The 16466-nt window shown below is 42.2% G+C and overlaps 1 protein-coding gene across 1 annotated transcript in view; it reads left to right on the top strand.

Annotated features, from left to right (window-relative positions):
* The window catches only part of nmnat2 (nicotinamide nucleotide adenylyltransferase 2), a 207032-nt gene that overhangs the window by 145854 nt on the left and 44712 nt on the right, over nucleotides 1-16466 (top strand). The window contains exon 4 of the mRNA XM_033028195.1: nucleotides 2644-2722. Coding sequence (XP_032884086.1) covers nucleotides 2644-2722 — 79 coding nt within the window. The remainder of the gene's footprint in view (nucleotides 1-2643; nucleotides 2723-16466) is intronic.

Raw genomic sequence — 16466 nt, 5'->3', positions numbered from 1 at the left:
AACCAGTGACAGTTCTACTCCTAATCATATGACCCACTGGAGTGTGAGAAGCTTCACACAGTCAACTAATGTCCTCAAACTCGCACAAGCTTAGAAGTAAATGATGTGCAGGAAAAGAGGATGCCACGAGGTGATTTGTCACCTACCACACCAGGAAATCAATATCTCTGAGAGATGAGGGGAAGGAGCAACAGAGAAAATAGCGGGAAAAAAATGGTCAGGCAAATGTCTAACTATTGGATTCCTGTGTGAATCTACTTGTAGAGTACAGCAGCTTTCCATGTTGCAGCATAGTTCAGATTACTACCTGCATTTCAATTTTAACAGCTCACACATCAAAGGGGGAGTAGAATTGACAAGGGATCACTGTTATAGTGTTGCGGTTTGCTGAACGTTATTCTGTGGTTTCAAAATGTTCACACTGATCCACAGTTTATGGAAGAAATCACCACAGAAAATAAATCTGGGGATATTTCAATGCCGTACGAAGGAGCTGGTCGTTGATGGATGCCAGTGTGAGATGAGTCAGAAGGAAGAAAATAATAAAGAAAATATTGTGGCTTGCAATGTTTCCAATTGTGCTCTCATCTTCAACGTTGTGTGTCAGGTCCCACAACAGTCGCAGAATCGTACAGCAGTCATGGAACTAGGCCATTAGCCCCAGATTGTCCATGCCAACCAAAATGCTCTCCATCAAAGCTAGTCCCATTTGTTCGTGTTTTGCCCATATCCCTCTGGACGTTTCCTATCCATGTACCTGTACAAATGTCTTTTAAATGCTGTTATAGTGTCTGCCTCAACTACTCCCTCTGGCAGCTCATTTCACATACCCACCACCCTCTTTGTAAGAAAGTTGGCCCTCAGGTTCCTATCAAATCCTTCCACACTCATCCTACACCTCTGTCCTTCAGTCCTTGCTTCCTCTACCCTTGGAAAAAGACTATGTGCTTTCACCCTATCTATTACCCTCATGATTTTATACCCTCTATAAGGTCATCCTCAGGCTTCCCGTGCTCCAAGGAATAACGTCCTAGCTTGCCCAACCTCTGCCTGTAGCTCAGCTTGTTGGCATCTTTCCCATAGCACGGTGACCAAGATGTAATACAATACTTCATGCTGCTTCACCAATGTCTTGTAGAACTGTAACATAATGACCCAACCTCTAAACTCAATCCCCCTGACTCATGAAGGCAAATGTGCCAAAAGCCTCACCACCCTATCTGATTTGACATCGCATTGAGGGAACTGTGTACCTGTACTCATAGATCCCTCTGCTCTACAATGCTCCACAGGGCCCTGTGCGTCATCATTCACTGTGCAGATCCTACCCTGGTTTGACAGTCATAGAGACGCACAGCACGCAAGCTGCCCCTTTGTCCCAAACTTGCCCATGTCGACCAAGATGCCCTATCTACACTGCCCACGTTTGGCTAATATCCCTCTAAATCTCTTCTATGCATGTACCTATGCATATGTCTTTTATATGTTGCTATATTATCCGTCTCATCTCCCTCCTCTCACAGCTTGTTCCGTATACCCACCACCCACTGTGTGGACAAAGTTGCCCTTCAGATTCCTATTAGATTTTTCCTTTCTCATCTTAAACCTCTGCCCTCTGGTTCTTGTTTCCCCCAACTCTGAGCAAAAGACGGTGTATTGACCCTATCTATTAACCTTCTGATTTTAACACCTCCATAAGATCATCCTTCATCCTTCTGCAATCCAAGGAATAAAGTGCTAGCCTGCCGAACCTCTCCGTGTAGCTCAGGCCCTTAAGTTCTGGCAATATCCTTGTAAATCTTCTCTGCGCTCCTTCCAATGTAACATCCTTCCTATAGCAGGGTGACCAAAACTGAACACAATACTCCACCAACGGCTTGTTTAACAGTAACATAACATCCCAACTTCTATACTCAATAACCATTTTAACTTGCCCTTCCCATGCCCACACTGACCTTTCTGTCCTGGGCCTCCTCCAATGCCAGGGTGAGGCCACGCGCTAAATTGGAGGCAGCTTGCAACCCAACAGTATGAATGCTGAATTCTCTAATTTTCGGTAACTTGTACAAACAATCCACTCCCCCCACCACTCCTTCTTCTCTCTCTTTCCCCCTCCTTCCTCCATGAAATGTCAGTTAATAGTTCACAACAATGTTTCCCTCTTGGGATCACACTGTCCCTAGCCAACAACCGGCCTATCAGGGAACCTCCCTACCTGAGATCATCTGTAATTGGCTTTGATTTGTCCTGGTCTTTTTTTGCTTCCAATTCCCTCCACTTCAATCAGTCTTGACCCAAACTGCCAACCTCCAGAGATGCTGCTTGAGCCAAGGAGTTCTTCCAGCAGTTTGTCTTGTGCTACAGATCCCAGCATCTTCAGCATCTTGTGGCCCCACTGATGTGTTGCTTCCCATCCCCGAGATCATCACATTGAACAATGCTGATTACAGAATGGAACCCTTATTTAAACCTGGACCAATGTTTTGATTGAATAAGACACTGATGGAATTCCAGTGGTGGTAAAGACATTTTTCATTTCTACAAGCAGGTATACATGCATTTAAAATGTAAGTTGCCATGAGCAATGTTTATTATTAGTAGTAATTAATGTAATCTCTGTACCAACGTATAATGTTTCCACAGGGTGGACCCATGGGAGTGTTACCAGGATACTTGGCAGACAACTTGCAGTGTGCTGGAACACCACCGGGATCTAATGAAGGTAGGAGAAGGCAAGGTTCAGCTGGCTAAGATTAAATATACATTAAAGACTGATGATATCTTCCTCGTGTTGGGTACTTTGATCTGGGTAATTGCTGCCATGTCTGAAAGTTATGCAAAAGTGCCTTGAAGTCAGTATGGCACAGTGGCGCAGTGGTAGAATTGCTGCCTTACGGAACAATCCTGACTACGGGTGTTGTCTGTCCGGAGTTTGTTCGTTCCTCCTGTGACTGCATGGGTTTTGTCCGGGTGCTCTGGTTTTTTCCTGCCACATTCCAAATACGTGCAGTTTTGTAGGTTCGTTGGCTGATTGGCTTCTGTAAACTTCCTAGTGTGTTGGATAGAACTAGTGTACAGGTGATCGTTGGTCAGCGTGGACTCGGTTTCCACACTGTTTCACTGAAACTAAAACTAAAACTAAACTAAGATAATGAGGAGAAAGAAGTTAGTGTTTCCAGCTTAACATAGAGATAAATTAATGAATGCAAAATCTGTTAAGGAGCAAATGATGATAACTGTATCATGGTAGAGTGATAACTGTATCATGGTAACACCTCATCTGGCTGGCTGTATGTGGTGGTAGAACAGCAGGTGCTCCAGATCCACTGCTCTCACATTGAGTTGGATGCCAAAACTACTACAGCTGCACATGTTGTTACTCAGAAATCATAACCACAGCTATAAATCACTGACTGTGGGTCTTTTACGGTGTTTCCCATCTTTCTGGGCAAAATTAGAAGTAAACAGATTTTAAGATTTGGGGAAATGTTATGAGGACAGAAGACATAAAGACTTGTGGCCTTGTAGAAAACAGGAGAGATTAAGGCAAGGGAGTGCAGAGTGGTAAAGGAGGGTCTAGGAGAAGATGTAAACAGTGAGAGAGAAACTATTTGTAATTATCAGGAGCGTAACACTAAACATATCAAATTCCAAGGCTCTTTATCTGAGATCAGTTGAATTCTTGAGTTAACTCTGGAATGCAGATATAGCGTATGTCAAGAGTCGAGAGTTTATTGTCATGTGGCCCAGATAGGACAATGAAATTCTTGCTTGCTGCAGCACAACAGGATATTGTAGTCATAAATACAGAACAGATCAGTGTGTCCATATACCATAGAATATATATATATATATACACACACATCAATAAGCAGATAAAGTGCAATAGGCTGTTATAGTTCAGAGTTTGTTTGAAGTGTTTAATAGTCTGATGGCTGTGGGGGAAGTAGCTGTTCCTGAACCTGGATGTTGCAGATTTCAGGCTGATTACCAGCATTTTATATTTATTTCAATTTTCCAGCATCTGCAATTTTTGGCTTGTGGAGTATTTCTGCAGTAATTTGTTTCAGGACAGTGGGTAGTAGGTCTGGTTCTATTTATTTTAAGTACTTGCAGACAAACCTCCGCCAAGCACAGAATGGTTTGATTCATCCCTTGGGCAGCAAATAAAGGGTGTCTTTATAAAAGCAGGTCAGAATAAATCGTTTAGAAAGTGCACATGAAAAAGAGGGACTGGCAATTCATATCTGATTTGTAAGCAAGATACAGTAGCTTAAAATATGTTTGCCTATTTGCTTTGTCAAAGTAACTTGCACTTTACAGCAATTTTAGTAGCTCCTGCCAATTATTTGCTTTGATGTAGAAAGACCAGCTTTCCTATAAATTGAAGATTTGCCCCATATAGTTTCAAGTTTACCTTTCCCTGTCCATTATCTGTGTAAATGACCATAAAACCGAGGAACAGCAACGGAGAATCCTTATTCTGTTAACTGGTACAGACATGTAGCAGAAACCTCTTAACTGCCCACATATTAAGTTCTATCAGACCGTGACTGGAATCAAACAAACTGATAACTTGTGAAAAATGTGTAAAAGCATACTATACCATATACAAAGGCGTGTGATATAATTTGTTCCATTCAATGGCATTTAAAATGATAAATGTGCTAGTTATTTTCTCTTGGCACAACAATTTTAAAGTAAAAGCTTTTGTTCTGAAGGAAATCTTGAAAGATAAATGTGCCTTGAGCTCAAGGTCAGAAAGATTTTCTCTTCACTGTCAGAGTGAACAACACTGTCCTCCGTCACCTTTAGATAGGAATGTGTGCTTGTGTTTTCCCCTCCCCTCTCTCTTTCACTCTGCTGCATTTTTCTGAATGTAATAGTTTGAGCCGAGTTCCTGTCCTGCAGTTATGGAATAGAGTAGACACTAAAGAGGCCATTCAGCTCCCAAACTGAGCGGAACCCAACCAAGTTTCTCTTCTCCCGTTAGTGTTACTCTGGGTGATTATCTTTGTTGAAGTACTGGGTTATCCGAATTCCATGTCTTGTGTGTTGTTTGCATCTTAGTCGCCAAATCTCATGTTTCTTTGGACGTTTACCACCTGATTTGGGTGACACGGCATAATGCGATGATAATGATTCATCTGGTTTCCCATTCCACCTGTATGGTTCTTTAAATGTTATGTATTGTGATGTACTTTCTTGTACATAATGGAGAAAGCAAGTCATTTACTTTAGGCTTCTTGAGCGGCATTAGTCCAAGTGAATGATGCAGTTTCTCAGCACACATTCCATTTTGGCACAGGTTTAATCTTGTAGCAGTCATTTGTTTGTGGTTGGCTGGAACTGCATGTCTTTGCTCCTGCACTGACACTGTCTCAGTTTCTGCTCTTCCAGCAGCTTTCAACCTTCACCCTGAAAGAATGAAGGATATACTGTATAATAGGTGGAATGTGTTTGTTTTTAATGACCTAACATCTCAGTAATAACTACCTGATTGTGCAAACTTCATCTGACCTTTTGCCTCCAAATTAAACCAAAACCCACATAATTCTTATTCAGGTAAATTCAATTTGAAGTTCTGAGCTTTAGAATGAAAAAAATGGACAATAATTATCTTTTATTCAGTACAAATAAGAAAAGCTAACAGTACATTTTAAAATTTAATGGAATAAAATAAAAATTAAAACCAGAGAAATATTTCAAAATCTGGTTACGCTGCTTAAAACAAGAAGAAAAAAAACAAAGTGCTGGAGGACCTCAGCAGGTCAAGCAGCATCTGTGGAGGGAAAGGAATTATCGATGTTTCAGAAACCCAGCATTAGTTATAGTGCTTGCTGGAATTCAGTGTGTAATATAACATAAAAGGGAACAGTATGTTCATAACAGGTAGACAAAAGTGCTGGAGAAAGTCAGCGGATGCAGCAGCATCTATGGGGCAAAGGAAATTTCCTTCACTCCATAGATGCTGCCGCTCCTGCTGAGTTTCTCCAGCACTTTTGTCTACCTTCGATTTTCCAGCATCTGCAGTTCCTTCTTAAACAGTATGTTCATAACACATCCTTCATCTATTGATGTAACAGACATTGATTTTTTTTTTGCACACAGATAATTGACCATGCAAATATTTTTAGATAATAATTATCGTAGTGATCACAAATTGATAGTTAAAACAACAGATGCTAACAGCCTTCACTTTTATTTATGCATAAATGTTTCAGCTAAGGGAAAAGTAAAATGCCCAGTTACCTACAGACATCCTAATCTCACCATCTCAGTAAAATTGCTCCAAGTTAAAAATGACGATCTCGCTCTCTACCTTGTCAGTCAAGTGCTTTGAATGTTATTCATTTGCACCAATTGCATTGGATTGGATTGGATTCAATTTATTGTCATTATCTCGTAAGAGACAACGAAATGGATTTTCCTTACAATCAAGTAACATTAAAAAAAAATTGTGCACTAGATACAAACTAAACTTAACCCAGAAAGTTAAAACATCCATTCCGTTTGCTCAATTATTTTAAATAATGTATAAATTAATTGTTCTCTCACTAGAGTATGAATCATTGCACTTCACGTTTTCTTCTCAGCTGATGTCCTGTTATTTTCAGAATCCTTCCATATGATTGATTAAAGGTGCACACAATAACTTTCCCCTTCATGGGACCCAGATTGCCAGCTTCTCTATACTTTTACCAACTTGTCGTTCAAAAAAATCATAAATTTGAAATGGTCAGGGACAAGGTTAACTAGCAACAGACACTGGAAGATAAATCTCCAATGTGATTTGGTTTGTTATTGAACATTTACCAAACAGCTGTGTTGTTAACTTTCAGCTGTCCAATGCTGAAGGTCCCATTTTAACCACTGGTCCAGTCTAAGCTGCCTGCTGCAAATGTATGTGGTCTTATTTAACTGAGGCAGTGAGAGAAATTGAAGTAGTACAGTTACCTTTGATCGTTATCCACTAAGCCTTGCTGAAAGTGTAGCAATCTGATGAAGAAGTAGTTGGTCTTATCTTTAATGTCCTGTTTCCAGAGTACAATATAGCCTGTATATACACTCATGAAGTGTGACACAGAACTGGCCTAAAACATGCATCATACTACTGGGCACCTAAATAAGCATTTAAATTAGGATATATTGATTAGCTGCTGAACAATTGTGGGAGGGTCCCCTGCTGAAATTAGTCACCGAAGAGCCCGCGAGGCATCAAACCTGTTCCCCCATGTTAACCATCGTAAGCACTGATGGATGGTGAGAAGCAGAGCCCATTTCCACAAGCATCACAATCAAAACCTTCCCTTCCTCAACCTCCTCCCTAGCTCACTCCATCCCTACTCCCTGCCACACCCGCTGTCACCCCCACTCCCCCCCGCACCCCTGCCTTGTACACCACACCATGCTTCTCCCTGCTCTGTACGTGCCTATCTTGTCACCTCACACAGAGACCCTGCTCGGCCTTACACACGCCCGCCCGCCACCCCCCTTGATGCCACATATGCCCCTCCCTCACCACCATCGCCTCACATGTGGAAGCCTCTTGTCGCCTTGCACATAGACCCCCCCTTGACACCTCACACGCGCCACCCCCCCCCCCCCCCCGTTGCCTCACATGTGGACCCTCCCCCCTTGTCAACCCCCCCTCCCACTCGTTCCCTCACATGCTCCACCCCCGTTGCTTCAACCCCCATTGCCATTGCCTGGCCCCTCCACCCCATCGCCTCACCCACAGTTTACCCCCCCCCCCCCCTCTTCATCGCATCACGGACGGCCTGCCCACTTCTAGACCCCATATGTGGGGGAGTTTCATTGACCACGCACCCTCCGTTCACCAGTATTGCAATTCAAGGTTCAGGCTCACTCCCTGGTACTGGCAGGGCCTGCTCATAACCCCAGGGTCATCTCTATTCCAAAACCCCTGCAGGGAAGTAGAACATTAGAGGATAATGTGTGACTTAATAACTGGAATAAATGATAATTAAGTCTGACCTTTCCCTTCATCACCACCTGGTCCATTCTTACTTGACCTTTGCCCCTTTTCATGCTCTATCGTATTCATTAGGGGCAGGTCACGTGCAAATGTAAATTAAAAGATTAGAGGCCTAATCTTCTGGCTGAGTATGATTGTAGACCTGGTCATTTGACTTTTAATTTTATAATAACATTTTCACACACCATGGTCTCTCAAAATCAGGAAATAACATCCGTTCATTTAGATATCTCCCTCGGACTCGCCAATAAACTGTAACTAAAAACTTCCAAAAACTTTCACCTACAGATAAGTGAGAAAGCTAAATTCCTCTTCTTGAGGACATCAGTGAAGTACAATTACTTTCAGTGTGGTGGTTTGTTTGGAAATGTTACAGAAAGAAGGATGTATTCAAATCCTGAAAGGCATTGCTTCAAGTAATAGCTAATCATTCAGTCGTATTTAATACTGAATTGCTGAAATGAGTCAATGAGAGGCAATGGCTTTAGTTAACTAGGTTGTGTTATATCATTATAGGACTTGAGTTGAATAAGCTATGCAAATGGTGGAGGAGTCTTTTGATATTTCTTTCAGTTCACATTGACACAGAAATTATCAGAGGGTGAACCAAACTTTTCTTTTCGAACTGCCTGACCCTTTTACTCAAAACATCCCACTTCCATATTGTAACCATTAGAATGCAGATTGAGCTCAAGATTTTTTTGCAGTTTAGATTTTTCCCGAGAAATTAAATCCATTTTTGGAAAGGGAATTGCAAAATATTTTAATTGTAATTCTTTATTGTAAATTGTTGGAGTCGTTGTGTGTTTTCTCCTTTTTTGGGCCTCCTGGCATTGTGCCCCATTGCTCAGTCGAATGAACATCTCTCAGACTGCTGCCAGCGCTCTGTGTCAACTTGCTGAGAGGTGCAAGAATGAAGCTTCAGCAAATCTGTCTGTGCCTTCTTTCCTGTGAGGGCGATCTTCAAAATGTTCTCCAACATAGAGAGCCATGCAGTTTGTAGACAATCCTGCTTCCTTTGTGAACGGTTAAATGCAAAGATTGCTGAGCCAGACAAGTGAGGTGATACACCAACATTTTGATGTAGGAAGAACATTGGATCTACTGTGGTAATTTGGGCCATCAAAATCAATTTCACTATGCCAGAGTATCATAGCTGATATGTCTCCAAACATTCTTATTTCTGCGAAGATGGACACAAAATGCTGGAGTAACTGAATGGGAGATGTTTCAGGTCGAGACCTTTCTTGAGTCTTGGACATAACCAAATGTTGTTATAGTACCTGCTTCAACTACCTCCTCAGATAGCTCATTCCAGATATCCACCACCCTCTGTGTTAGCCCTCAGGTTCCTATTAAATCTTTCACCTTTCACCTCAAACCTATATCCTCTGGTTCTTGATTCTCCTTCTCTGACTTAAAGACTGTGCATTCACCCTATCTATTTGCCTCATGATCTTATACATGTCTATAAAATCACCCCTCATTCTCCAGTGCTCCAAGGAATATGGTCATAGCCTGCCCAAACTCTCCCTATAGCTCAGTCCCACAAATCCTGGCAACATCCTTGTAAATCTTCTCTGTACTTTTTCCAGCTTAACAACAACCTATAGCAGGGTGATCCAAACGAAACACAATATTTCAAATGTGGCCTCAACTACATCTTGTGCGATTGTAACATAACATCCCAACTTCAATACTGATTTGATGAAGGCCAATATACCAAAAGCCTTCTGACCATCGATATTACTAAAAGTCTGATCTTGACCACTCCCTGTTGTACTGTATATTAATTTTAGAAAAAACGCTGCCACTTACGGCTGTGATTTTTGGCCGTCTTACTCAGAGTCCCCCTCCGCTGCGCAGGACAAGAGGATTTTTCCCATCGATGAAAAATAAAAGAGTTATTAGTGTTTAAAAAATGTTGAGATTCTCTCTCCTGTAGGCCACGCCCCTTCATGAGGGACTATAAAACCCGGAAGTGTTGAGTGCTCAGTCAGTCTCTGCAAGATGGGGGAGCAAGAGGGTCACGACTCTCTGGCTGAGCTGTGAATAACACTGAACACATGTTTACTAAACTGTGAGTGGTTTTACTGACCTGTCAGTGCCCTTAAAATTACCTTGCCTAATTAAAGCTCCCTGCCTAATTAAAGTTGCCTTGCCTAATTAAAGTTGCCTTGCCTAATTAAAGTTGCCTTGCCTTCTATATAATTAAAAGTCTAATCTTGAACACTTCTTGTTTGCACTTTATATTGATTTTAGAAGAACCACTACCACGAGAGGTAACAACTCGCTGTCTTTAGTGGCCTTGCACCCTGCTTGATATGGTATGAAACTGCACTTGAATTTGGTGGCCTTGCAACCTGCTTGAAATGGAATTTCAAGGAATAGCCGTGAGTCAACTGCCAGCCCACCAGCCGTGAGTGAGTGAGCTGCCAGCACAACAGGCTTGAGTGACTGAGCCACCAGCCCAAGAATCCATTCGGCCCACAATGTCCATACTAGCCCTCTGGAAACCAATCCCTTCAGCCCCCCCCCCCCCCCCCCCCTGCCTCCCTCCACTGCCTCCCTCCACTGGCCACCAATATTGGAATTGGTGGAGAGTTGGAATATTGCATTGGGGGACCAGCCCTCCCGTGTGATGCTGGGACCCAACGGGTCCCACTTAGTCTAGTCCTATCTACCTGTGACAACACTTTCAAGAAACTGTGTACCTGCACACCTATGATCTCTCTGCTGAGCAACACTCCCTGGAGCCCTGATATTCACTGTGTAGGTCCTGCCTTGGTTTGACTTTGCAAAATGCAACACCTTTGCACATACAGTACCGACATTAAACACCATTAACCATTCCTCAGCCCACTTTCCCAACTGATCAAGATCCTGCTGTAATTTTTGATATCTACAGCTATCTTCAATACCACCCATTTTAGAGTCATCTGCAATCTTACTAATCATGCCTTCTCCATTCTCATCCAAATTGTTGAGATAAACCACCAACTGCAATGGGCCCAGCACCGATCCCTGAGACACACTATTAGTCACGGGCCTCCAGTCTGAAAAGCAGCCTTCCACCATCACCCTCTGCTTCCTTCCATGAAGCCTATTCTCTATCCAGTCGGCTATCTCTCCCTAGTTCCCATGCGATCTAAACACTACAATTAGTTACAGAATTGGAGTTAATGAATAGCTGTCTCGTCATTATGTGTTTTCTTATTGCAGCAAGTAAAGATACGTGACAATTTAACAGAAGTATAAATCGCAGGCCCCGTGTGAATGCTACAATTAGTGTTGCCAGGAGGGATTCATTCAGTAGGGGTCATATGCAAACATTAACAATCACTAAAATCTGTGAAAAGCTTAAAAAAAACACCAAAATAATCTTGACTTTTTGACAGTCAATGACCATTCTATTGAGAAAAATGCAATTGTAAGATATTCAACTGCTTTGTAGGTGATCATGTTTTCATTTAGAGTGAGTGACAGTGCAATCAGGCATGAGTTTGTCAAAGGTAGCTTGTCAAAAAAGCTTCCGTATCAGGAAGTGGGTAGAACTTGATCCTTTACATCTGCACAATACGATCACGTAAGCACGTTGAACTTCAGTTCCAAGGCTTGGTTCCATTGCTTTCACTGGAAGATAATCATGTAACTAATTACACAATGGTAAATGTAATTTTAGTGTTGTAAAATCTAGGGCCGTAATCTGCTCAATTATTAACTGGATATGCTGCCAAGAGTATGGATATACTGTATATTCACCTCAAAATTGAAAAGCAATATAAAGTATGTCTAGTATACCTTTCACTACACCTCTGAGTGTATTCAAAATATTGGAAAAACAAGTGTGGCATTTAAGAGGCTTTCGGATAGGCAGGAAATGGAGGTATATGGATCACATGCAGGCAGAGGAGAATAGTTTAACATGGCAACATGTTTAGTACAGACACTGTTGGTCAAAGGGCCTGTTCCTATATCAAACTGTTTTGCATTCTATGTTCTATGTACCTGTTAGTTACTTTTCCCACATCACTTAAGTGCTCAGTAATTGGAACATATTGTTCAATGGCGCAGCAGTAGAGTTGCTGCCTTACAGCGCCAGAGATCCAGGTTCGATCCTGACTATGATGCTGTCTGTACGGAGTTTGTATGTTCGTGCTGTGACCACATGGGTCTTCTCCAGATATTCCAGATTCCTCCCACACTACAGACATGCAGGTTTGAGGGTTAATCAGCTATTGTAAATTGTTCCAAGTATGTAGGATAATGCAAGTGTACGGGGTCATCGTTTGTTGGCGCGGGCTCAGTGGGCTGAAGCGCTTGTTTTCACGCTGCATTTCTAAAGTCTAAAAGTAAAGCATTGATTTATTTTCTATTTGTCAATTTAAACATGTTAACATTTCAATATGGCTGACGACACATCTTTCATGTGCGAAGAATGGACAAACAGGATATCTTTGAACCTAAAATAACATTTTGCCAAGTCAGCTTGTAAGAATGGCAGCAGAATAGTTGATGGGAAGAAGAGGAAATGTGAATAATTGGTTTAGTTCTGCTCGTTTCCTCCATAACTTTCACAGCATGTGAAAATCTGTGCTCCATCCATCTTACAGGGAGGATGACTATAACAGCTGTAATGAAATGTTAGCATGTGCAGGCTACAGAAAATAAAATACTTAATGCTTGTTCCAAATGCTGAACATTTAAGTAATGTGGGGAGGCAGGAACTGGTGGTTGAGGAAAGAGGAATAAAAAATATTTTAAAAAAAACATGGGTGGTGTTTTGGGTTGAGACCAGGCTGAAGAAGGCTCAAGTCAAGAGTCAAGAGTGTTTTATTGTCATATGTCCCAGACGGAACAATGAAATTCTTACTTACTGCAGCACAACAGAATATGTGAATATGTAAACATTGTATATAATGGGGAAAAAAAGAAAAAGTTCAATAAATAACATATATAGTGCAAATAACAAATAATAATATAGTCTTTTGCAGTTCAGAGCTCATAGCTTATTCGTCGTTGTGTATAATAGCCTGATGGCTGTGGGGAAGAAGCTGTTCCTGAACCTGGACGTTACAGTCTTCAGGCTCCTGTACCTTATTCATGATGGCAGTGGTGGGATAAGTGTGTGGCCAGGATGGTGTGGGTCCTTGATGATTTTGGCTGCCTTATTGAGGCAGCGACTACGATAAATCCCTTCGACGGTGAGGAGGTCAAAGCCGGTGATGGACTGGGCAGTGTTCTTAATTTCTAATTAAGGGTCTAATTTCTCTGTGTGTTTTCATCCACTCTGTCATCTGTCCCAACAACCTTTCGCCTTGATTTACAAAGCAAAAGTTTATTTGAGTAAATACCAACCATTCTCAACTGGGATACTATAGTGAACATTTATTTTGCTGTCACTGGCAGAAGGTTCATTAACAATTTTAATTTAACAATCCCTCTGGATATTCACAGGATGACCACAGGGGTTGGAGTCAATGGTATCAGCTGTCTTGCCTCGGCTAACTTGCCACTGCTGTTCATTGCCTTGGGATGTTCCCTTTGTAATGAATGACTCTGCTTTTGAATTAATGCATTTGCTGGCTGGTTGCTTATCTGGTGTTTGAATTTTTGACATCCTGTCAACAGAATGATATTGCTCATGTATTCTGGAAATTCAGCCAACATTTTTTAATTCCCTGAATGCCCTATGGTATTTGAAAATTATTTGGTGTGAGTAGAAACTTGCTTTAAAATATTTGTGCTCTCCCTCACTTTCCTCTCCCCTTGCCAGAGGAGCGGAGCCCTAGTTACTCTCGAGGATCAAAGGATAGGTCGCACACTCCAGGAAATAAAAATGAATGCTAAGTCCCAATGATTCTGATGATATAGCCTTCAGATTTACTACATTCCTATCTAAGAATACTGCAGCGTGTTTTTCAAAGCGTGTGAATTTAACACGAGCCAAATTGCACTGAAGCTGCAGGTTATGTAAACAGAGATTTTGGGAGATTACTAGAGAGTCAAAAAATTCTACACGTTTTCATTCGTAAATATGTACTTCCTTTTGGGGTGATATATTCATGATAATTTACAGTCAAAATGGTTTTTGCTTACCATAAATAATAATGGATGTTTTTGACAAGTTATGCAGTGGAAACATTCACCTATTATGTCAATAAAAGCTTGGGAAATGCTTTCATTCTTCAAGCTTCAGTGAGCATTATTCTCCAATTAAAGAGGAGGGCCTTCATTTTACAGGACTGGGAACCTGAAAAAAACTGAAATAAGTTGGTAGCAAAGGAAAAGCCACTCCAACCCAACTTTATGGGTGGAGCCATCAAATAATGAACAGGAAGATGGCTTTTGTTTTTAGAGGTAAATCATCAAGGCCCCAAGGCATTGTTACAAGAGTTACTCAGTACTGTACCCTTCACCCAGTTACCTTTGGAAGCTGCCCTCCTTCAATTTGTTGATCAATCCACGATCGCGGCACCAAGCTTTGGACAACATCTACCTAAGGATAATATCATGGCAGGTCACGTCTACACCAATTAAGAACTAGAATATAACCATCTTCACAAATCAAAATCCCTCCACCCCTTCCTAATCTTAAATGCCATCAGCTTTGCCAAGAAGTCCAGTAACCACCTCCAGGGGATTGAGCACAGCGCTAATTTGAGCTGCGTAAACACGTACATGAACTGGGACGGAATCTAGTTACTCTGAGATGAGAGGCACACCTGTTGCCGTTCTCCGCCATTACAAGTGTCAAATACTCACCTGGGTGGTGCAATTCCAATACTCAACAAGATCAGGTCAAAGTGCTGGTCATGCCTGCATGAAATATCATCTCAGCAAGAGGCCTAAAAAAATACCCTTTACCGTCATTAACATGTAGGTAGCTGATTATTGCATATGGAGTTAGTTGTTGTCTTTAACACTAGTTTGTATAATCAGTTTAGATAGTTCTTTGGCTTGACTTGGTTTTCGAGGTTGAGCGCTTATCCTGGTGTTATAGCACATACTTTGTGTTTTAATTATAATTTACTGGAGGAAGTTTAGTTTAGTTTAGTTTAGCGATACAGTGCAGAAACAGGCCCTTCGGCCCATCGAGTCCGCGCCGACCAGCAATCGCCGCATATTAATGCTACCCTACACAAACTAGGGACAATTTTTACACATTCACCAAGCCAATTAATCTACATACCTGTACGTCTTTGGAGTGTGGGGGGAAGCCGAAGATCTCGGAGAAAACCCACGGGGAGAACATACAAACTCCGTACAGACAGCACCCGTAGTCGGGTTCGAACCCGGGGCTCCGGCGCTATAAGGCAGCAACTCTACCGCTGCGTCACCGTGAAATAAATGTGATATTAGCAAAGGTTTCCTAGAACACAAAAAAACAGGATGAAATTGAGATCTCAGCACAAATTCTCTACCAGTGAAGATGAGAACAAAGTGCATAAAGCCTGTACTTCATAATCCCCTTGAGCTAAATTTAGGATTAGCCATCTGACCTTTCAATCCACTTGTACAAATTAATCATTGATCTTAGAATGAGGCCCCAGTGATGCTGTGTCCTTGATGCAAAGACACGCTTCCTCCTTCTGGAAGTGTGTTGCTTGGCTGAACAACAAACAGCTTTAATTATAAAGACTGAATGTCTGACTATTTTCTCACCCCTCAAGCTCTTGGGCATTAGACAGGAAGTGAAGCCCCTGAGAGAGAAGAATTGGTTTGATTTCACACCGTTGCTTGCCTGCCCTCCCTACTCTAAGTCCTGATAGAGGGTCCTGACACAAAACACCAACAATTCCATGCCCCCCACCCCATCTCTCATCACCCCCCAATCTCCCCCTCCCACATCTCCCCCCATCTCCCCTCCCCCATCGCCCCACATCTCCGCCCCCCCTCCCCCTCCCCCATCTCCCACCCGGCCCATCTCCCCCACCCTCATCTCCCAACCTGCCCATCTACCCCCGATCTTCCACCCCCGCCCTTCCCCCCAATCTCCCCCCTCCCCTCTACTCGGCCTGCTGTGTTTCCCCAGCAGTTCACTTCGTACTCCGGAGTCCAGCATTTGCAGTCCCTGTGCCTCCTTAATTATTTTTCACTGATAGAATTGGGTGAGCTTTTACTGCAGACATTTGGACATTATCAGATTATAACATTTTATATGTTATCTTCAGACAAGAGGACATAAGCATAACATTGATAAATCTCACCTGACACAATATTTGAACTTGAGAAGGATCGTATTTTATCTTTGAGCCTCAGGTTTTGGAACTTTCATGATTTGGAATTGTGGTCAGACTCTGTAAGTGATAGTTCATGCCATCTCAAAATAAAAGTAGACATCCCCCAGCCTTCGGGCTCCTCCTCCTTTTACCTTTCTTCTCCCCGTCCCCCCACCCCCGATAAGTCTGAAGAAGGGTTTTGGCCCGAAACGTTGCCTATTTCCTTCGCTCCATAGATGCTGCTG

Source organism: Amblyraja radiata, chromosome 10 (assembly GCF_010909765.2).
Source record: "Amblyraja radiata isolate CabotCenter1 chromosome 10, sAmbRad1.1.pri, whole genome shotgun sequence".
Classification (NCBI taxonomy): Eukaryota; Metazoa; Chordata; class Chondrichthyes; order Rajiformes; family Rajidae; genus Amblyraja; species Amblyraja radiata.
Note: the sequence above shows the minus strand (reverse complement) of the source record. Positions and strands in the feature narration are given on the sequence as shown.